Consider the following 24,052-nt stretch of genomic DNA (forward strand, 5'->3'; position numbering starts at 1 on the left):
CCAATGAGTCATTTCTAATGGAAACCTTGCCTTAAGGTAGAATTCAGAGAGATGTGTTCCTGATCTTTACTGCTGTTATGGACCTGTGTACAAGAAAATATATCAAGGTACGAGGCTGACTTCCGTTAAAGGAATGAGATGGTTATTGCTAAAGGAAAACTTAAAGGAGAATGGGATTTGACAAAGAGTGGATGCAACCAAAGAAAAATTTTTTGTTGCTGCCATCACTGTATGAAATAAAAGAGGTAATTTATATGTCACTAGTTTAAAAAAAAATCTTAATATGAGGTTCATGCCTGTATAACACAGGATGCAGGTACAGACCTGCCCACATCTTTTGTTCTAGTGCTACAGTGATGCTCTGATCCCTGGGAGTGGATTTGAGATCTGGTTCTGCTAGAAGGGATACAAGAATCTCTCAGTACATGAAAAGACCCAGCAGATGGGTATAAATAAGAAGAGAACAAGGAAATACAGTGGCAGTGTTGCCTGGCACAATGAACCCTTATACCTATTCTCTGAACACTTCCATGGCCAGCGACAGTCCTGAGGAAAGCAATAGCTGCCATTTTTGTGACATAAAAGTGGTGGCTCTTTTTCCATTGTCCTTCTTACAGGTTTTCATTTCTGTGCCTACTGTTTTGCTTAGATGAAGCTAATCCAGAATTTGCAATATTCTGATATAAAATCAGTGCAAATACTGAGCTAGAAAACACAGGTATGCATATGTTCACTTTCCCCAGCTAGTTGTTCCCCTGAAGTAGTACAAATAATTTCTTAGATAATAAACAGCTGTTCTTGGTATCTATAGCTTCTCTGAAATCAGGACAGAGAAACACAGGCAATGCTTCAGATTCTGAGGTGACCTCATCGTTATTACTTTAAAGCTGGCCAGTCTATAGACATCAAGTCCCACAGTGCCTTATAGATGTTACCAAATGAAACTGTACATCTCCATATTCTTTGCAAAAATGGAACAATAGGCGTGGGATGCCTACAGATCTCTCCAATTTGATATTTATTTAACATTGCTGTTTGAAGGTGGGCATTTAAGGTAATCATCTACACCCAACTTCAAAAGTTTTGCTGCAGTGGCTGCTTAAAGTCCCTAAGCAAGGCTGTGCAGAACCTGGAGCAGAGCCCTTCTCCCATATTTAAATTACCAGTTTTAATATTTCTCCTGTCCTGTGAATGTATCAGTCATGTCTGCGTGCACAGGAAAAATGCACAAAAGCTTTCTACTTTTTTAGAACGAAAAGCAAGGATTTTTAATTTAATGTTCAAGACAAACAGGCTTCCTCTGCCCTACTGCTAAAAAATGAGAGGCTGGTTTTGTTTCTTACTTTAAACACAAATAGTTTTCTTCTATATGGCTGCAAACATTTTGTTCATAATAATGGGTGGACTATCTAAGACAGGATGGTTTAATCTGAGTTAATTAGGATTTACACTCTATTAGAAGTGCCAGAAATCTTCAGTGCTCTGTAGGGAACCTGTCTCTGGTGCAGTTTGATTGGTACCATCGTTGCATAAATAACCTCTGAAAAGATCGCTATCTCTGAACACACAGAATAAAAACGAATTAGAGCTCTGACACTGTTCTTGTGACTATTTTACCAAGAAGACAATTCAGAGACTTTTCACAAAAGTTATCTTTATTTATACTGAGCATTTAATGGTGTAATAAAAGTAATGCTGTATCTTAAACAACAACAACAACAAAACCTAAAAACTAAACAAACAAACAAAACCAACAACAACAACAAAACAACCTGCAGTAAATTATGGCACAAAACCTAAAATTTCAGTGTGAAAACAAACCTGGGAAATATTTTTTCCACTTATATTAATTTTAGATTCATTCTGTTTCACATGAAGGGCCAAATTTTGCCTACCTATTAAAGCTCAGTAGCTCAGCTGGTACTAAAATTCAACTTTACCTTAGTATAGACCAGAATTTAATTCAGAAATTTTAAACTGTGACCGTATTCTTAAAAGCAGAAAGACAAGTCTGTCTGTCTAAATATTTTGCTCTTCCCCACTGCTGAAAAATGGGTGTGTGTTTTTAAAGAAATCTGGATGCGGTTTGCAATTCTCTGTGCTTACACCCTTCCAGTTGTACGGAGGTTGCTCTGAATGGCTGCAGCCGGGTTTCCCGTGGCTGCTGGCAGCGGGCCACTCACTGCCGCCCGTTCCGCGAGTCCCGGGTCGGCTCTGGCAGCCGCTCCGAGGGGACCGGGTGCCCCGCTCAGCCGCAGCCACCCTGCTGCCCACAGCCACCCTCCCGTGGGCCGGTCCTACATCTTCATCCCACAAACCACTGCTTTCTGGGAGCTGATGCTACTCCCGAATTACAGTGGATGAGTAAGATGCACAGCTGCTGAGGAACGGCAGTACAAAGCCAATGATATTCGAAAGCAGTTTGTAATAATTAAGGTGTCTGTTAACCTCCACAGCTTTAAATAACCTTTCAGTGAAGCATAGGCTGGCACATTCCTCCCTGGGTTGCCAAGCATCAGTGCTAGCACTGCAAACAACCTGCAGCACTATACAGTTATTTGCACTGGTTTATTGGTCACACTTTTACATGAAAAACCGTGCAGGTTGCTGCTTGCTCCTGCTCTGGAGGCAGCGGAGAGCTGCGATGAGCTCAGCTCACACCTATGTTGCAGAGGTGGGCACTGGTATTTATTACATTGGATCTGCTTGTTGGGTGAAAAGCGGTAACACCTGGTTTGAAATCCTGGTGCATTTATTTCTCCTTTTTTGCTCTGTCTGTACAGCTTTTCAGATTTTACCTTTTGCTAGTGCCTTTCAATGTTTGTTTATTTGAGGAAGCAGAAACTGCATTGTAAACACTCCTAGCTTTGTAAATAGTTTTGGTGATAGGATTTCCTTTCTGGGACTTGATAATAGCATTTTATAAATTTTAGACTAACTATGAGATTTGAGCTATGTTGTCAGGAGCAATGTAATAAAAGGTACTACTTGTCATTTAGTTGTCATTAAAATCCTGTTACATTTCACTTACGATTATCTAGTTTCCTTAGCACTGTTGGTTAGAAAAGGCAAAAAATCTATGCATCTGCCTGTCTGTGTGTTGTCAAGCCACCACATGTGCCTGGTCTGAATAAAGACACAGTCATAGGTCCTGTAATCAGCATCAAGGTGGTAATAAATCGGAGACTGCTGTGATGATGATCATGATGGAGAAAACAAAGTGTAAATAACCTGCAGTACCTGAAGCTCATTTTTTTGCGGAGTGGATTTGAAAATGAGCTATAAACTTGATCCTTTTCTTATTGAGGTCAGCAGCAAAACTCCTGCTAATCCCAGCTGAAACAGAATCATTCTGCCAGGATGACGTTTATAGAAATGCATATTACCTTCACGTAGATGTTTGCCCACTCTAGGTATTTGTAGTGCAGACCGCAACTTCAGCTAACGTAAATGTGAGCTAAGGAATGAAATCTTACTCATATCAAATAAAAATCTGTTACTCTCAAACAGCTAACAATGAATTTTGTCAAGTAATTTATTGGTAAATGTTTAATACTCACAGGTCCATCAAGAATCAGTGAATCCAGGGAGGGAAAGGCCAGGCACATCTGAGCACTTGCACTGGGAGGGAGCAGCAGTCAGTCTCTGGTGCCAGGCCTGATAAGGTGAACCTTTGGGGCATTATTCCCTTGGACAATGAGGGTCTGTGTGTGTGTGTGTGTGTGTGTGTGTGTGTGTGTTAAACTTCCTGGGGTTATTTTACACTCATTTGCAAATAGCTGAGTAGTGTGGAAGTTGTGTGGGAGTGGAGTAAGCAGGATTACATTTTTGTGTGAAAAGGCTTTTCAGAGGAGCCGGGTGAATTTTTTCCTGCAGGCTGTGGAATTACATACTAAAGGAAGAGCTTGTGCATCCTCCCCCCTGCTTGCCTTTTTTTTTTCCTTCTTCCATCTAAATGTAGTGCTGGGCCTCAGGAGGCCCATGAGCACACAGAGCTTCTTACTGATGTTGTCACTTGACTGACAGCAAAAAGCTTCTGGGGAGATGGACGAGCACGAGTAGGTGGACACAGAAAAATGGAGAATGAAAAGATAAAGTAAAAATAGAACAGAATGTTCATCCAAAATCACAGCCCTTTTGGGGGCTATAATATACTTAGCTTATGAATGTTGTGTTTATGATTGTAGAAAATGTAAAGCATACGCATATATATGTATATAAGTGTTTGTTTCTGTAAGAGACACTTAATATCTGTTCAGAGTGCTCCATTAGAAATTATATTACTACCAGAAATGCATCCAAGACAAATCATGTGTACCAATGCTCAACTATTTGGATATTGATGTATTTCCTTGGAGTTTTAAAATAAGAGGAAACCAAACTGTAAGTTAGTGGAAAATACAACAGTCTTTCGGTTGTAACATTTCAAGATGATTTACAGTTTCTCAAAAATTCTGTGTTTGTATGTCCATGTACCTGTTTGTCTATACCATTCGAGTCCTATAAACAGCTCCCTAAATAATTCATCTGGGGTTGACCTCTATGAAACAGACAGGATCAAACGTTTAACACATTGTCATAATTATTGCAGTGTGTGCTGCAAGTGAATATAGTTTCACTAAGGAGCTGAGACAAATACAAGCTCTGAGACAAATATAAGAGACACTGCCAGTGTTTTTTTGAGTTGTATTAAATTGACCATTTAAATGGTGTAAACTTGATTATGCTGCAAACATGATTATTTTCCATCAAAGCTGAATCACTCCTGATAGTGAGTTACAATAATATAAGCCAGCAGGTTGGCAGCAGCGCAGGCTGCTCAGTTAATAGGCAGTTAAGAAAAATGTAACAAATCCAACAGCTGTAACAAAATTTCAAGGAATAATTTTTGATGTCAGGTACTTTGTTGTAACGTGGAATCCCTTGCTGAAGCTGAGAAAAGAATTTAGTCCAAGTATCGATGACATCTGTTAAAACCAAGCTGGGCTTTTATGACCCGTTGAAATGACACAAAGTAAGGAAATTGTGATTATTTTGGCAAGACTTCTTAAAAAAATGTTTTATTGAAGCAAAAATGTAGTGGATTTGGTAGAATTGTGAACATTTTAGTTTATGACATTTGCAGGCCCTTTTGACAGTGTGTGTTTATTTTATGTGATTTTTTTTTAACAAATTAAAATTGCATTAATATAATAAAATATTTTGAAGGTTTCAAAGTATTTATTTTTTTTAATAAGTGACTTTTCTGGCATTGAGACAAAAATAACTTCAGTTAAAAAAACAAGATATTTTGATGCTCCACTTTTCCCATAAAGTTTGTCCTGAATTACAGTATATCTGTCAGATACATCAAAGATGTGAAAACAAGAACACTCAGATTTCTTTAATTGAGGTCTACCTGTATTTTTGTGTAAATAATAAAAAAGGAACTAATCCTTTTCTTCCTCCTCATTAGGCCAAGGATTCTTGTAGATAGTTAAAGTCAGGAAGTACAAGTTTTAACAGTTGCATTGACTGTGCTACACTGTTTTCTAACTCCCATTATCCAAGCAGCCGCTTAGAAGATTTATTTTCAACAGAAAGAGACAAATACACCGGCTATCTTTGTAGAGTAATCTCCAAGGTTCTGCCAGTGGGTGCTCCAAAATATACGTTCAAGGCAAAGGAAAACAATCTGAGCCTCAGACTACAGAAACCTCATTGTAAATATTGTGTTAATAAACCTTTTAAAGCTATTTTACAAACAAACAAACAAAAGGTATCCTATCTAGATCTTGACCTAAAATTAAAACAGGTGAAAGATACTCTATATTTTGAAGCAAAGAAGTACTAGTAAAACTGCGTTTGTCAGTAAGATGTTTTACAGATAGTTGAATTTTGGAAAAAGTAGAGTGATTTAAAGAGAAAACAACTGATTCACGAGAAGCAGTTTCCTGTTACATGAAACTGATAGTCAAACTTTAAAATATATTCAAAATACACTTTTTAAAATCGGGCTTCTACAGGGGTTCTGCGTTTAGACTGAAGTTAACGTGGCAAAAATTCGTTTTACCCCAGGCAGAAGAAAACTCTAGAGAGAGTTTGGGCGCGATTCCCTGCAGCTGGGCTGTTGTTGGGGTGCAGCGGCCGGGCAGGATTTGTGTCCTGCACGGGGAGTGATGCTGCGACTGCCCGGGCACACGCACCGCTGCCGGGTTTGCTGCCGCAGGCTTTTGTCCCCAGCCGAGGGGACAGCGTGCCCAGGTGCAGGAACAGAAGGAGCTGCAGCCACAGGTGAATGAGTTTATTACCGCCCTGCTCAGGTGGGGGAAACTGAGGCAGCGCCACCACCAAGTGTCTCCAGTGAAAATCACGGGAGGTTTCAGTGCCCGGGAGCAGGAGGTGCCTCACGAACTGGCGTTTGTGAAGCTTTTCGAAGCCAAAGCAACGCAGGGTGTTTCCCGCATCGTTGCCGAATGGCCCGGCAGCGTTTGGGGGACGGCGGCAAGTGTCTCGCCGGAGCTCGGTCACCCCCCGGCTCCCTCTGGGCTGCTTTGGGAGGCGGCCGCTGACAGGCAGGCCTGGGGGTAGCTTTGTTAATACGGGCTGTTTAAGAACAGTATTTGCCACGCTGACGCTGCCTGACGCATCGAAGGCTTAGCGGACTTTTAGAAAAATATGGAGTTATTGTAAATATGCATGTAGGGTGTTTCGTTTGTTTGTTCTGTTAAGTCTTATAGTGAAAGTGTTCAAAGCAAAGCAAGGATGCAACCTCATGCTTCTTGTCAAAATTAACGTCCTTTGCGCTGCTTTAAAGACATCAGCCAACGATGGTGCTATTCGGGGCACAGCTGCTTTGAATCGTGGGGATGTTCCTGTGTATATGTTCCGTTTATAGGTGTGGAATAGGGCTGTGTGTATGAGCCTTCTTATGGGTCTCAGAGTTCGGAGGGAGTCACTCACCGGGGCTTTTTTCTAAACCACCCCCCGGCCGCTGCCCTTGTGCATATAAGCATTAACGATCTGCACCTTGGTAGTAAACTGGGGGCTCGTCCTCTGCCGCTGTGGCCGAGGAAGCTTCGCCGGGAGCTGCTGCGGGTCGGGCTGAGCGGCCGCTTCTCCCGCAGCGCTGGTGGCAAAGTCACTGCCCGGCGGTGCCCGCGGCCGCGCGGCGCAGAACCTCCCACACCCGGGCACCGAGGGGCGCGTGTCCCCCGCCAGGTGGCGCTGTTGCTCAACGGTGGCGCGCGCCGGGGCGGCGGGAGGCTCCCGGGGTCTGGGGCCGCCCGGGCTCGGTGCGGGGAAGGTCCGTCTGCGGGCGAGCCTGCGGCTTCTCCTGCCGCTCCGCGGCACCGGGGGAGAGCGGGAGGGCTGCTCCTAAGCCGCTTTTTTTTTTTTTAACTTTTTCTCTTTTTCCTTTTCTGTTATTTTTTGTGTGTTCGGACGCTGTTGATGTTGAAGACCCCCAAGGAGCGTCCTCCTCCCGGCGGGACCGCGGCCGCCCGCTATGGTGTGCTAGCCCGGGGCCCCGCGGCCCCTCCAGCCCCCCGCCGCGCCCGCCCCGCTCCCAGCTCCGCGCCGCCGGGCGGCAGGGGCGGGGCGCACGGCGCGGGGCGAGCGGGGATTGGCGGAGGTGTATGACGGGCAGGCGGCGCCCCGCCCCCTTGGCAATGTCTATCGCCCGCCGCGCGCCCCATGTAGGCAGTTATTCCACTGGGATAGAGCGGCCGGAGCGGCGGCGGCATGGCCGGGGTCCCGTTCTGCGCCCTCCTCCCGCTCCTCGTCGGTGTCTGCGGGGCCGTCACCGGCTCCCGGGTCTATCCCGCCAACGAAGGTGAGGCGCCGCGCTCGTCCCGCGGTCGGGCTCCGCGCTCCCTTGACGGGGCGCCGGGGGAAAAGTTCGGTGTCCGCGGGCGCGCGGCGGTGCTTCATCGCTGCTCCCCTCGGCAGCCGCTTCTCCTCTCGGCGCCGGGACCGCGCTGCCCCGGCCGTTTCCTGGGCGTCCGGCAGCCGCTGCCCGGCCCGAGTGGCGCTCTGGGGGGCCGCCCGCAGCGGCAGCACAGGTGTCGCGGGGCGGAGCGGCCCCCGCCTTCCCCGCGCGTCCCCCCGCGCCGCCGCCGGTCCCCTCGCTCGGGTCGGCCCGCGGGGCTGCAGCGCTCCCGCCAGCAGCACCGGGGCGTCCCTGGGCCGGGAGGGTGGCTCATTAAACCGGTTCTCCCGGGAGCTCTCGGCGGCTCCGCGCCGTTCCCCGGGGCCGTGCTGAAGCCCGTCCCGTGGGACGGTTCGGCGGAGAAAGCCCGCGGCCGTCCCGCGGTGCAGCCGGGCGGGCGGGAAGCGCCGGTCCCGTCGGGGAGTCCCCCGCGAGGTGTCTCGGTGCCCGGCCCCGCTCCCGGCCGGGACCGGGCGACTCCTGATAAGTAGCAGTTTCCCACTCATCGCTAACGTGCGGCTGCGGCGGCAGCAGCCGGCGGGACACGCCGCGTAGCCAGCGCTGCGGAGCGCTGCCTGGCCGGGCAGCCGGTGAAGCGGGAGCGCCCTGCGGTGCCGCCTGCCAGATACGCCGGCGGGTTCGCTGTTACCTCCGCGCCCTCTGTGCGGCTTTAACGCGCGGAGGAATGAACGTGCGATTCCTTAGATCTAAAACTGAGTTTGGAATTATGTAAGGTATTGGCGCAGTCGGAAATAACATCTCATTTCAAGTTGAAGGTGGATGCGATCGTACTCCACACATATGGAAACGCTCAGGTAAACGATTTATTTTCATATTGCCTTTTGGCAGCTGGAATTTAATCTATTTTATTTGTACCTTTCTGCAGTTACCTTGCTGGATTCCAGATCAGTTCAGGGAGAGCTGGGGTGGATAGCAAGTCCCCTGGAAGGAGGGGTAAGTTTTAAACCGCTATCTGATCAAAAGGGTAAAGGGGATGATTAGTAACTTTCAGAGAGTCCTAATGGCTCGATTATTGTTGATTGTGGTGAGGAGGTCAGATTTCTTCCCTGGCTTACCAAGTGAATTACTCTTTGTTAGAGAAACTCTATACTCCCTTTGGATAGTTCTGTCATGGAAGAAGTAGAAACCAAAAGGGCAGAAAAGAGGTTTCAGAATTAGGAGATTGGTTGAGGCATGGGCTTAGATGCCTATTTAAAACTGAAATACCAGCAAGAAATGTGATCTGGCAACTGAACTGGCATTCTTGACTGTAATTATTGTATCTATGAGCTGTTTCAGCTGGGAGGTGTTCAGGGCAATTGCTGTTCTCCTTCTGGATGAAGGAATATGGATCAATATACAAGACAGACCTTTTGGTGTGACGGGCCAGTTGTCCTATTTCAGAGTGTAAACATCATTTGTTTTGGTCTCTGAACAGATAAACTGAAGCACCCCGTGCTTGGTGGTAATTCCTTGGAGTTTCTTTTTATGTACTTTTCAAAGAGACAATTGTAAGAGAAGATTGCTTGAATTCACTGCCCGATGGTGATGTAACGACATCAAGAAATTCACACATCCATCGCTGGGGCTTAGAACCCCTTTACTAAGTGAGCTGCTGGCAAGATATTGCTACTAGTTTAGCTTTATGTTAGTGAATGGGCACCTTGCTGCTTCCTCACCTGTGCCCCATCCTGCAGGGTGTCCAGGGCCTCTGTGGGAAACTCCTGAGAATGGTGGACTTCAGAGCTGCTGGGATCTCTTGGCATTTTTTTTAATAAGGGGTTACAAAGGCTTTTTGTTTCTCAAAGTGAACAATTAAAGAAAAATGCCAACAATGCACACTAAACATGACTATATATATAGAAAACTCACCCTCAAATCCTTTTAATATTAAATGAGTAAAGCAGCTTAATATGCTTAAGCAGTAGTAACTAAGCCAAACTGATTGGAAAATAAAAGTGCTGGAAGATCAAGACCTGTGCACAGCAAAGCACTGGATTCTTCAGGAAAACTACAAATTTACTTTTTTTTGTGTGCGTTCCCAGCAGTAATTAGAAGAAGCAGAGCTAAGGAAACAGCAGTGGGTGGAAAGAATCTGAGGTTGCATTGGCTGGTAATGCATTATGCATAAGCTCTGAATAACCATATCATAGGAGAATGGGGGATTGTTTTGCTCCCCCATTGTTGTTCTGGGTGAACTTGACTACAGTCCTGCTCTCCCCCGAAACTCGGGTTTTTCAAAGAGTGGGGAACTGATTGGCAGGCCTGTGGCAGTGCAGACATGCACATTCCCTGCTGATCACAGGCAATTGCCCTCAGCCGTTGACAGTGTGGAAAGGTACAGCTCTATCTTGGTGAGAGTCAAGCTTCCTTGTTAATCCTATACTCTGGAAAGGTCAGTTAATGAGACAGGGTCTTTCATATGCCTCTCCAAGGGGTACCTATGCTGTATATTTAAATAGCATCTAAAATACAAGTTCTAATAAGTCAGTAGTAGAACTGACGCTTAGAGGACAGCTGTATATTATTAATGGCTGTTGGATTCCCTCTTTTCCCCCATGTTTTCTCTGAAAGCACTATGCAAGCTTGAGAAGGAAATGTGTGCTCTTATTGTGGACGTGACTTAATTCACTAAACCTACGTATGTATGTTCTATTTTTAAGCCAGTAGTGAAAAATTTAAGAGTACATGGTCTATCTCTGAGATACAGTGCTTGGAAAGCATTTATTTTAACTTCATATGCTGCAGTTTTATTTGAAGCAGCAGAAATGAACTCCTTCTTCATCTTCCTGGGGAGATTCTGTCCTTCAGTGCTAGTTTTTCTTTAACTGTGAACACCTTACAGTCTATTACAAAAAGTATTTTTCTAGAGCTATGTTATGCAGTTCCTGAGGTGGGAGAGTTGTGTGGGCAAGGAGAGCTGGAGATAAACATAGGCATTTAGCAGTGACTAGCAGTAATCAAATATATGGTAGCCCTGGCAGAATTAATGAATTGCATTATAAACGTAATTAATGATTTACTCTTACATTTCACAGTTGAAAAGCAAGTTTTGTGTTCAGAATATTTTACTCTGCATCATTAAACTGTGGGAAGAGTTGAATTCTAAAAGTTACTTTAAGGTTGAAAGCAAAAAGTTGCAGCTTTGACCACGTACTTAGCGTTACAAATAGTTTACAGTGGCTGGAAACTTGGGGCTGTAGTTAATTTCAGCTCTGGCAGTACCATGCACTGAAGTTTGTGTATGTGTGTTTATAAAACAAGAAACCCAGCTTTATTTATTTGCCTGTTTGTCAGGAGACAGGGACATGTTGAGAACTTGATCCGAAACTTGCTGAATTCAGCTGCAGTCTGTCCGTTGACCTCAGCCGTCTCGTTATTGAATCCTCTAGCAGCATCTTCCATTGTATAAATGTACTAAAGGAAATCCCATCAACAAGTATTATTTCCCTCTGCTTCTTCCTTTCTCTTGTACCACACACAATATAGGTAGCGTAGACAGTCTGAAGATAAGCAGAATGGAAAGTGATGGATCATAAAGGCAGTATTGTAACAGTAAACTAGCTCTGTAGCAGCTGTAAATTAAAACAACTCTGTCCTCTTAATAACACTGCGTTACACTTTACATTGATAGGTGACTTTTTAAGATGTATTTTTTCCTTTTCTGTGAAAAGGAGTGACGTGCTGACTATTGATTCTCCCTTCTTCATTTTAATTTGCAGTTATCTCTAGGCAGCAAATAAAATATTATTCTTTCTGCTCCTACTGACTCATGGCACTAACTACTGTCATTCTATAAACGGATTCAGCTAAGCTGGAATCTTAAGAAAATCACTTGCATAAGAGCAATCCTTGAGAAGAATGCTGGATATTATGCAAGAAGCCCCTTAATGTTAAGAAGGCTTCTGTTTATCAAAGCCTCAGCTTCAGTAGTTCTGAAAAGCACTTCTGGGAAGTTTCTTTAAAGTTACTGCTGTTTTCCAAGGGTAACTTTATATGCTTCATTGTATCGCCTGCAAACCCAGATAGTATATAATTATCTAATCTATTATATTTTTTTTTTTTAAGAAGGATTTTTCTGGCGCTGAAGTGCTATGAGGTTTTTGCTGGAAAGATGTCTTACCCTAACACCCCTACATCTCCCTCTCTCCCTACCAGGAGGGTAGGATAGGATAATCTTTAAAACATTTTTTTTTTTTAAACTCTTGGTTATGATTGCTTTTCTTTTATAAATTCATCATGCTGAACTACTGAATTAGGGCCAAATCTCTTCTTTCCACACTTTCCTTGGATTGCAGGTATTGTTGCTATTTCATAATTATGTTGCCTGTTAGTTTGGCACTTCTGAAGTTGCTTGAACCTCATATGAAGAGTGTAAGAGTTTTGAAGCATGCCGCTACCCTGATCTTTCAGCACTTACCCTCTCTGCCAACCTTTTGGGGTTTCTGAGAATATGAATTTAGCTATTTCCTGACATTTCCTCTGGGACAAGATGTGTAATATTCCTTTTCCCACCTTCCCACTAATGAGAAGTTTTGTTTGGATAGCAAAATTATGGCTGTGTTGCTGGTGAACTGATGATGTTTTCTTACCTATAATTTCCATGGAAAAAATACAGTCTCCATGTTAGTAGTGGAAGTTCAGATTATGTTTGCTGGCAAGCTTTGTTGTTCCTTTTAAGACTGATGTGTTTTTCTTCCCCTTCCCCTCTTCACAGTGGGAGGAAGTAAGCATTATGGATGAGAAGAACACTCCGATCCGCACCTATCAAGTCTGCAATGTGATGGAGCCCAGTCAGAATAATTGGTTACGAACTGATTGGATTCCCCGTGAGGGGGCTCAGAGGGTATATATTGAAATCAAGTTCACACTAAGAGACTGCAACAGCCTGCCAGGTGTCATGGGAACTTGCAAAGAGACTTTCAACCTTTATTACTATGAATCAAACAATGATAAGGAGCGTTTTATACGAGAGAGCCAGTTTGCCAAGATTGACACCATTGCTGCTGATGAGAGCTTCACCCAGGTGGACATTGGTGACAGGATCATGAAGCTGAATACAGAGATACGGGATGTGGGACCACTCAGCAAGAAAGGGTTTTACTTGGCATTTCAGGACGTCGGTGCCTGCATTGCTTTGGTGTCTGTTCGGGTCTTCTATAAGAAGTGCCCCTTGACAGTCCGAAACCTGGCACAGTTTCCAGACACCATTACCGGGGCTGATACATCCTCTCTGGTGGAGGTTCGTGGCTCCTGTGTCAACAACTCGGAAGAGAAGGATGTGCCAAAAATGTACTGTGGGGCAGATGGCGAATGGCTGGTGCCCATTGGCAACTGTCTGTGCAATGCTGGCTATGAAGAACGTAATGGTGAATGCCAAGGTAGGATGAGCCATATTGTCCTCTTCATTAGGGCTTAGTTGAATGCATAATTGAATTGGAGATGAGAGTGAATGGAGTAAAGCCAGTAATTAGCAGCCCCTGTGGGATGTGGTGGGACAGAGGGGTTTAATGAAGAAGTCCAATAGCTCCAGGTGGCAAGGCTAAGAATTATATAATGCAAAACAAATGATGCTGCTGTAACAGGCAGAAGGTGAAATGCATTTTTCTAGCAGATGCCTAGATTTGAATTGGCTCATGATTGTCACCAAAATGTGAATGACTGCAAAACGGTGCAGTCGAGCTACCATTGTTTAAAGAGACAAATCTTTATGAAGTTTTATCGGAAGTGAAATTTGTCAAGCACAGGAAATTCTGGCAAACTCTGCTTTGGATAATGCAGTGGGGTAAGAACCACTTGGGGGGGAGGGAACAGGATTTTTAGCTGGGTTACTTTCACTCTTTGGAAAGGGGAAGTCTTTGGTGTTTTACTTGTTGCAAATTTTTACCACTAAATAACCCTTTGATATTTGACACTGCTGCCTTTGTTAAATATTTTAATTTCTCAGAGGGTCTCTATTGTCAGCTTAATAATAGAGGTGCTAGGATACTCTTAGAAATGCTAAAAGTCTCCACCCACCCTCCCACACACACACACACACACACCATCCTGTGTGCTGTGGAATTGGGGATTAAAGTTTTATATAAAAGACAGATTATCCTAAAAAGAGAAAAACCTTCAAAACCTATGTTCTTTTCACCTCCCATTTCTGGAAAAAGAAGTAGTAAAAGATTAGGGAAGGAGGGAACGGAGTTTATAAATAAAATATCTTTAGCCTTAGCTTTTAAACTCTTGCTCATGTAAGCATAAATTAAGATCAAACTTGAATGGCTTCTTGCACAGGTCAGTGGGCTTGATTTTGCTGGGTGCTCAACTGAAGGTGCTCAATTCCTTAGTGGATTTGGACTCTGTTTTTGGAAAAGGTTCTTTGGAGCCAGATGACTTTGCTTTACATCTTCTTGTTGTTTTTTTCACTAGGTCATTTTTTTCATATTGAGACTAAGATAGCAGAGCAAGTAGCTGCTTTTGTGGTAGACTCCTAAGAGAACAGCGTCTTTTGAATGCCCTACTTGGTTTCTTTAAAATGATAATTTACAGTTAATATGGAGTTCATTATTATGCTTTGAAATTAAGCTTTGGTGAGGGTAAGCACTGAATATAAACTTCAGTCTTCATTTTTAGTGGTTTTTGCTATATGGAAAAAGCCTGAGTGTGCCATATCAGCAACAAAATTAACATGGGCTTTAGAGAGAACTGAAAGGAGAGCAACATGATGACAGGGCATCCTGTCTGGGGTAAACTACTTTTTTTTTTTTAATCTTGTGTGATGGAAACTTGAAAACCTGTGTGTTGTTAAACATGTGAATCTGGCTGTGGCACTGACTGGGTGCTGCTACTTTCAAATAGGTGGTTAATGTCTAGGCAAAGCTTCTTGACGCCTTTAGAGCTTGGTTTGTGACAGGAGGAAGTAAATGAGGGGAAAAAGCATTGGGGTTTGTTGCATGGAGATTATTTGGCCTTCTCCTAAAGGGCTATTAGGTCAGTACTGGGTCACTCCAGTTGACCGTTTTTCAGTGTCAGTGGCCCAGACGTGATGAGCTCATTGCCTGACAAATCCTGTGTTGTTCAAGGGAAATCTCTTGAGGTTTTACTGGCGGGCAGTGGTGATAGTGGGATGCTGCTGCTTTTAATTTTTTTGTGGTGTTGGACTAGACCTTGGGGCTGGATTTCAGCTTATCTGCCATCTCTCAGCTGCAGCTGGGGAAGATTGGGCTTGGGAAACCCAATTCTCTGTTTCCCAAGTAAAGGAAGATCAGGCAATGCCATATTGACAAAGGAGATAGAAATGTTCTGTCTCTTGGGCTCTCAACAGTGAAGTTGGCCTGTACTAATCATTTTGAGAGGATTCGAGCCAGCACATAATTTGAAAGCGCTAAACCCATTTCATCAGAGGTTATTTGTGGTTTCCTTTTCTCGCATTTGCCATTCTCCAGCCAGAACAGTTTACTGGGAAGCTCCTCTTCATGAATTCATGAAGTTTACCAGAACTATGCAGCATGCTCTCTGGTTTCCAGCGAGGCCATTAAAGCAGTTTGGCCTTTAGCACCACTGAATGAGGCTTCCCCTTTTCATACCCCACTTAACTTCATAGTTCAGCAAATGTTCTGCTCTGACAGGTTTTTGGAGGGGAGGAGGATTCCTGCAGTTTTGGTACAGAGGATTGGGGGCAGAGGGAGAAACTTTGAGTTTGGGAAAGGCTATAAAAGGGTACCAGGCTGGGACTGGAGCTGGTCAGCAGGTTCCACCTCAATTGATTTTCAATAGGTTGGCTGTGGCAGGACAAATACAAGTAAAGGTCAGAGGTTGTCTGTTTCCTCATCCATCTTCCCCTGTGATCCTGGGGTCAGAGTTAGGATTGATTAAGATCTTAAATGTTTGACAAAAGCTCAGTGGGCAGAAATAGCTTAGGCCGGTGGGTTGGGGCTTTGCACTTGTTGGGAGATCCACGGGAAACATTGGAGCTCCCTGTCCTGGGACATGTCCTCTGCTGTCAGTGCTGGGATGGACCAACTGGCGCTTGGCTGCTTCAAGTTCACTCAACCTTCTGATTTTTAAAGAATACATTTTCCTTGAACTGCCTTTGCCTTATTTCTGGTTTGTGTGTGGGAAGCGTAATGGGAAGCCACTTCACATTGAAAGTGGTTCCTGTAGTGGAAGTTAATGACTCTCTGACCTTGAACAGGATTGCTAAAAAGTTGTGTCAGTGGTATGGAGAGGTTTGAATGGGTGACAAAAAAAACTTTCCTTCCTCTGACTGCTATTTTTTTTCCCAGCTGACTTTATTGAGAGTAATTGTCTTGCTGAATATCTGTGTGTGTGTATATACACAGGGCAGGAAGGGAAAAGAGTAAAGTATTTAATCCACATTTATTTGGGAAGCTTCTCAGGTGTGTCACAGAAGTGGTTCTGCAAAATCGGTCCTGATCAGTAGAAATATTATATGAGCACTGATTCTTTTCTTACAGCTGAATTTGTAGCTGCGAACATGATGCTAAAAAACCCCAATTTGCTGTGTGTTTGATGTTTGTGTTGTGTTTTTTTTTTTCCTTATTACTGTTTATGCATCTCAAGTTCCTGTGTTAATGGGTATCTGTTTATGAAAGCATAAATGTGGAATATTGTTGATGGAACATGACTATCCCAACTAGTGGCACATCTTAAGGCTAAGGTAATTAGTGCTTTAGGGCAAAGTTGAGACAGAAAGTAATTTTAAACTTCACTTGTATGCATCATTGTTATGTAAATTGTTTTGTTACACATTACTAAAATGTGGTTTGGATATAGTTAGACTTCCTTATGATAAAATGCATATCTTTTTAACTCAAAGCAGGAGGGGGGGGGAACAAGAAGGAAGGGAGAAAAGACAGATTAAAGAAGCAGTAGACTGTAGCCATCTGTGATGATTTTGATGCTGTGAAATTACAAATCTCAATTTTAGACCTGCCATTTAGTATAAATATGTGAGACAGTTGAGATTTTTACTGTGATACTGTAAAGGTTATGAGAGCCAACAGCTTTGTCTTCATCTACACTTGCATTTTTGAGTTGTGAATTGGCCAATTGGCAGAAAATCCAGTGTCATTTAAAATATAGCTCAGTCCTGGTTTTGTATCAGGGCTGTTTTTAGCATTTTCCTTCGAACTTTGATAAGAGCATCCCTAAGAAGTAATAATTTGAATGATAAGATTCTTTTTATCTTGGAGGCTTTGAAGAGTGGCTGTGATCACTGAGAGCAGCAGTTCAGTTTATATCAGAAGAGTACAGTCTAATTATATATTTTTTTCTGTGATAAGATTTTTTGGATGGTGGGTTTTATAAGGGTGGGGAAGTGAAGTAATTTGTGTGTACTTTCCCATTTTAGTCACAGACAACTTTTTTTTGTCAGAATAACACTGGTGAACAGTCTGGCTGCAGAAAAGGGTAATCAAAAGAGTGACTAAGGCTGCACAGACTTGAAACTTCAGAAGGTTTTTTTTCGGGTTGATTATTTTTGGCAGGGGGAAAAAAATGCACAGACTCAACATGTTATGTTCAAAAGGAGCTGAGAAGATGGAAGCTACCAGGAGGAGCACGGGAGAGATACCGTAACACAGTCTGTCTGAACGGAATTTAGTTGGTTCTCTGCTGAAGGAGTGACTTTGTTATGTTACCTTCTCATGTAGCTCAATAGATCTTCCAAGGGTGGTTCCTTCTGTGATTTTTGTACCACATGGTGCATTTCAAAATCTCCGTTTAAATGTCATTGCAGGCTTTGTATTGCTTTCTTCCTCCCTGTCCCCCTTGGAATTCAAGCTACAGTTGTCAAGCAATTGTCCTTTCATGTATCCCTTGGAGAAAAACTGGGATTGCTTCCTTCTGAATTCCTGACAAAACTCATGCTGGTACACGGGGGAGCAATATCTGGTCCTTATTCTGCCTGTTACTAGTAAAAAGCACAGTCCTCAGAATCAAAGCCAGATGATCTGTTTTGGTGGTATGGATTTCATGGCAGGTCTGGGTAGTCTTTTTTTGGGCATATAGACCATCCTCTGTGTTGTGTGGTGTCTTTTTTTTTTTAATTACAAACCAAAACTCTCCAGACAAGTGATCTTGTGTGAGATGACTTCAGTATTTACATCTTGGCTGGGTAAAGGTTATTATCTGTCTAATAATATGCTCCACTGAGCTTGGTCCTTATTGTGCTTGTGAGAAGTGATTAAAGAAATGCTCAGCAGTACACTTCAGGCTTTTTAGACTGCGTCAAAAAGCCCCCCCAAACTTGTGAGATAAATATCTTATCTGGTCTCATTCTTTATGCCACATCCTTTTGATATGTTGTGGGGAGCAGGTGAGGTCACACAGTTTTGTGAATCTGATACAATTAACACTCCCATGACTAAATGGCCATTTTATGAATATTCAGAGCCTGCTTCTCCTCCCTGGGAAGCAACATGTTGGTTCCCTTCTCTTTCCTCCTGCTGGAGACTAAGGAAGCTCTCCCTGTGAATGAGGATTGGCAGCTGTCGGCCGCTTTGCCTTTTGCATGCAGCAAATTCCTCATTTACATTTTTTGTATACACCCTCATGCAAAGTAGCACACCCATTTCCCCATTTCACAAAGAAGATAAGAGCTTCCTTTGGAAACGCCAGCCAAAATCTCCTTCTGCTTATGCAGAACTCAAAGATTTGGATTTTATGCAAATGGATTCTGTTTTGATTTTTTTTGATCTCTTTGTTTAAGAGATAGTGTAATATTTGCACAGTGTGCTCCTTGTGTCTCAAGGTCTCCTCCTGACTATGACTGATTGTCACTCTTTCCCCAATCTCCTCAGCCCACTTGCTTGATTCAAGGGGGTGTGTGGGAAAGCGCTGTGCTCCAAACCCTGGCCCTGGTTGTGGATCAGGCCTGGTGGTGTGGGCAGTGCTGCTTCTCATGTCTGCTGGGGCTGCAGGCTCTTGGGTGTCACCTCTAGATGTTCACCGGTGACCACAAAGCCCTTCTATAGCTACAACCTCACCCAGGGGAATACCATGTTCAGGCGGTAGGATCCCCCCATGCTCGGAGAGTGTGCACACGTGTGCATGAAGAAGTGCTCTATTTTATGACACTTCTATGTGTTGAGTCAAGGACCTGCTCAGCCCCGGTGCAGTGCCAGGCGCTTGGCCGGCCCGGCTGCAGAAATGGGCTTGGCCAAGGGGTTGTAGCTTGGTGCAAAGGGAAAAAGGGGCTGGTAGCACTTGAGTAAACACGCACAAATGAGCTGCTGTCATTATTTATTGAAATAAAATAATCTGTGAGAAAAGTGCTGCTTTCTCAAGCCTTGTGATTGCACAAGAACCCATATTTTATTTTGGGTTTTAATGGCTTTCTTTTTAATTTTTCTTTACTTAAAACTGCCTTTAGCTTGAAGTAAAGCTGAGGCTCATTAAATGCTCCCAAAACACAGGCTTGTTCAGAATGGATTTGTTGAAAGGTTTATTGATATAAGTTAGAACACATGCTGCATGAATGTACTGTCTTTCTTTAAAGTACTGCTTTTCATTTTGTGTCTTTATAAGTCAGTGGTATGAAATTAGGACCTTGATTGTGTTGGGGCTACATCCTATAAGAAACCAGAAGGAAAAACAAGGTTGTGGGGGGTTTTCGTTTTTGTTGGATGTCCAATTAGTGTTTAACTTGAAGGTAATTTCACAGGGGTAGTAAACTGCGCAGTGTGAAACCTGGTGGCATAATTAAATGGAGGAAAGGCTCTTTAAAACAACAAAGGAACGTGCAAAAACTTTGCATTTGTCCTAATAGCCACCCAGAAGGGGAGGTCATGCTGTTTAAAGTACAATATGGATGGGCTATTAAGGGTTTTTTTTTTTTTAAAAAAAAAAAATCTATACTGTAAAGTTGGTATTTTCTGGCTCATTTAGTCATGTCTAGAGAGAACTCAGTTTGCTGGTCTACTTTTTTAGGGGTTGTTTTGTGGTGTGTTTTTATTCATCTATACAAGCCCACTGAAAGACATGTACTCAGAAGCAGGCCTTATGTTTCCTGGGGCCCCGGTGCAGCACAGCACAGACTGCAGAGGCTGTGGTTTGGGCAGGGGGAGGAAGAGGAGGAAGGATGCCCTGGTGCTGCAGCAGCTGAGGATGGAGGGAGGAAGACCAGGTGACTTTCCCAGAAGCGCACAGCATGTCTGCCATTGAGATGAGACCAGAGTGAAGACTTGGTCTGGTGTCCTAGCTGCAAGGCAGCTGCTCCCCACTTACACTGGTCAGAAGGCATCGGTCACCTTTCTCTAAGGAGTTTCCCACCCTCTGCACTGGAACTCCTCGAAACATTGTTTGAATGAAGGCAATCGGTAACTATTGCTTCTGCTTGTTTCTGAATACTTTGTACAGCCACAGTACAAAGCTGCAGTACGGTGTCTTAATTACCCAGATAATCCTGTTTGCTTGTATTTTTAAACTATGGATTGCTGGGTAATTATTCAATTCTTAATAGAAGGCAAATGGCAATGTAAACAATAATTAGGATGTTAGACTAATGTGCTTCAATGCAGATTGGATTTTTTTCATACTGTTCAGCATGAAGTCCCATAAAGCTAACAATTTAGTGGCAAGGAAACAAGTTCCATTTTGTTCATATTTTCTGGTGTTATCTTTTCATGCCTTGCTTCTGTGAATGAATTTGATGCTGCCTACTCCAGAGCCAATGCCAGGCTGACAGTCGGCTCCCCCTGCTCTCCCATGGCTTCCGATGGGGTTTTTGTCCCCTGTGCACAGGGGTTAGGGGTCAGCAGCATCCCAAATTCCCTCCTGGCATAGGGGTGGCTGGTGCTGCAGGGGCAGCTGGGGCTGGACTCGCTGGGTCTGGAGCTGCAGGCTGAGCTCGGTGGCCGAGGCTTGTCCTTCAGCTGCGTTCAGCTCTCGCTTGCTCACCTCGACTGGATTCAGCCTTGGAAACAGAGATGTACTTGAAGGGAAGTTCAAGTTTTCAGCTCTATAATCTTTGAAAGTAGGGTAACGCAGTGGGTCAGAGCTACAACTCATTATCTCCCTTAGCGTGGAGAGCACTCCTGGTTTTCACAGCTCGTCTCCGGTTTTACTGGAAACATGATGTGAGCCACAAACAGATGCAAAACACTCAATTGATTTCTGTTCTGTCTGCAAATCTTGTGTATATAACATATTTCAGTACTTCCACAGACTGTTAATTAAGTCCTGTCATTGTATCCATTCCTAACATTGTACTTAGCAAGTGATCGAAGACCGTATGTTGGTAGCAAAGGCGTTGGTCAATAACACTGCTGCTTTCTGAAATATTTTAATAGGGCCTCTGTCACACTGAGGATTTTTTTCTGGCCTTCACTGTGCATTATCAGTGGTCTGAAGGGATTGAACAACTGGCTTTATTTTCCCTATTATCAATGCTAAGAAAGGCTAAAATGTTCTCAAGTGTTGGTGCCGAATTACAGAAACTGAGGTGCAGAAATTTAACTACATTTTACCTTTCTTCTGAGGAGTGATGGTTGGGGAAATCAGTGGAACACTTGAAGAGTTTATGGCTGATTTTTTTTTTTTTTTTTTTGATACTATGCAGGCTATCTTTACATTGAAGTGTTTGCTTAAAGGGTGTGGATTTTCTTATTTTAAATCCTGGAGGATTCTTGCCAGGCCACATTTTAATAGCATTAATTAACAAGTCTGTCTTTCTATACATCAAACATTTCTGTCTGGGGAGCTGAAGAATACCGACCAGTGCTTCTGTGAACTTGGTGCTTGATTTTTTTTCTTTCTTTTTTTTTTTTTTTTTTTTTTTTTTCCCAATTTTGAGTGTTCTCTGCAGTTGAAAAAGACATCGCTGCTTTGAAAGCAGTTTCCTTTTGAAGTGTCCAGCCTGGGAATGACTGAAGCAGCCACTGGGCAAATTAACATGTTAAAAGGACCGGATCAATACCTTCCCCTCCCTGCCCTCCTCTGGGGCTGGGTCGGGGCAGCCCTCGCTCGGGGTCCCACCAGCTGCACCCCGTGTTCCAGGGAAGCCATCAATAGCAGTGTGGGTGTTATCAAGCTGAGACAGCTTGATCCAGTGCCCAGAGTCTTTCAAGGATGGCCATTTGAAAATGATTTTGGGGGAATTGACAGCTTCAGGAAGATCAGGCAGCTCATGTAATTATGGAGAGGATTAAAAGGAAAGTGTAGGGAGAAACAGGAGATCAGTCCTAGGGCATAAGTTGCTTGAACTCATCTTCAGATGCTGGAGTATTCAGTTTTGTACTTTGCTGGTGTGTGTAGATGATTTCTCTGGGTTTTTTCAAGAGACAAGTAAACACAAATTAAAAAGAGGGTGTGTGGGTAGTCCCTGCTGTTTCGCAGAATTGCTTGGGGGCAGTGGCTGCTGGATAACTATAGCAGCAGATGCTTAGATACAACTGTTTGCCAACAAACTGAAGAAGATGGTTATGGTTTCCCCAGTGCATGGTCTGCAGCTCCAGCCTCTGTGCCTTCAAGCCTACAGCAGCACCCTCCCAGAGCTCTGGGTGGGACGCTCTGATGCTGGCCTTGGCTTTCTGGTTGCCAGACTCCAGTGTTCCGACCAAGGCTTTGGGCAGTGCTCTGTGTCCGTGCCCCTCTGCCTCTTCCTGTGAGTGGGGTGAGCCTTGAAGGCTCCTCTTCTGTCCAATAATGTTAAGTGATTACAGTAGTCAAAATTGCACTGGAGCCATTCTGAAATAGAGACTTTCTTGGGAGGCTTCCTGTGGTCTTGTGCCCTGGAGATGCTGGAAGACAGATGAACTCTGCTGTTTCCTTTCAGTGGCTTTGTTGTTTGCATTTGGCACACCTGCCAACCTCCCCTTAATCTCTGAAGTACTGCAACACAGTTATTAGGTTGACACATTTTTGCCCACTCATAATTAGTTCTTGGATTTCCTAATTTATTTTGGTGGTGATCAGAAATGTCCAGGGTAAAGCTAATAAGACAGCTGAAATCAGGATCAGGTCCCTATATGCACTCCACCTGCTCATTAATCAAGGACTCTGCAATTAATGAGAGTACTTTCCAGTAATGTTTAATCTCAGAATAGCAATAGTTACACTTAATACAAAATAACTTTTTTGCAATTTGTTGCTGAAGTCATTCCCATGGCAGATGAGAAACTCTCCTCCTGTGCTAATCCCAGATACAGTTCTGTCCTGCTGACCGAAATTTGGATGACTTCTGAAAAATCTATACAAGACTAAAATACTTGAAGCTGGACATGTCAATTTAGTGAGTGCTGGGTACACATGCATATGTATAGGCATGGCTGATAGCGTACGTTGTTTGAGGTTCAAAGGCCTGTCTGTGCAGGGAGGAAAGTTGAAAGGAATGATCTAAAGAGGTGAAGTCAATGTGTATGACTTAAGGTGCATTGCTAATCACCTGTGAGACTATTTCCATCCTTTTTGGCTGAACCTACTCATGTGCAGATCCTTTATCCATTTAGTTGATTCACCTTAGAGTTCTCTGTGACTCTTTGAAGACAAGCGCTCAGTACCTGATTTTAATGTACCCAGAATTAATATACTCTGTAACCTTGAACTGCACACACCCAATAGCTTGGGAAAGTGAGCTCAAAGGGTTGTGGGCACTGTGAAAACACCCATTTGTAGCTTTAGGAGAGATAGAGCACTTTAATTTGTGAGAGAAAGGAGAACAAAATCTTGTGTGCCACCCACTGTCACTTGCAGCAGAGTGTGGGGCGGCCGCAGAGGGAGAGGAGCTGTGGCATTGCTGGGGGGCGGCTGGCCGGCTCTGGGACAGGGGAGGAGACCCTGTCTGCAGTGCGAGGGAGCAGCACTGGCTCTGATGGAGCCTGGAGATGTGCCGTGGTGCGTCTGATCAGCACTGCGAGGAGCTGCCCTCACCCGCACAGAGCGGTGCAGGCCAGAGAGCCCTGTGTGACCTGCGACAGTGACTGCACTGAGCTGGTCCTTTTGGGTAAAGATGAACTGTAATCAAGGTATGAAGCTGTGAGAAAAGAGGCCTTCTCTTCTCTGTCTTTCCTGTTCAGTTGGACATCGGTTTGTCCCTCCATGCAATCCAAGGAGCCCTGTAGTTCTGCCTTGTACCAAGTTTTTAGCAGCGGCCAGCTTGCTGTGGGGGGATGCTGGGGAGAAAGAGCTCTGCCC

General features: G+C 44.0%; 1 protein-coding gene across 2 annotated transcripts in view; it reads left to right on the forward strand.

Moving 5' to 3' along the window:
* Positions 1 to 7,660: 7,660 nt before the first annotated feature.
* Positions 7,661 to 24,052, forward strand: part of EPHA4 (EPH receptor A4) — a 102,777-nt gene continuing 86,385 nt past the window's right edge. For both annotated transcript variants that reach the window (XM_065074123.1, XM_065074124.1), the window contains exons 1-3: positions 7,661 to 7,813; positions 8,796 to 8,863; positions 12,627 to 13,290. In XM_065074123.1, the coding sequence (XP_064930195.1) occupies positions 7,723 to 7,813; positions 8,796 to 8,863; positions 12,627 to 13,290 (823 nt within the window). In that variant the 5' untranslated portion in view covers positions 7,661 to 7,722. The remainder of the gene's footprint in view (positions 7,814 to 8,795; positions 8,864 to 12,626; positions 13,291 to 24,052) is intronic.

Source organism: Columba livia, chromosome 9 (genome assembly GCF_036013475.1).
Source record: "Columba livia isolate bColLiv1 breed racing homer chromosome 9, bColLiv1.pat.W.v2, whole genome shotgun sequence".
Lineage (NCBI taxonomy): Eukaryota > Metazoa > Chordata > Aves > Columbiformes > Columbidae > Columba > Columba livia.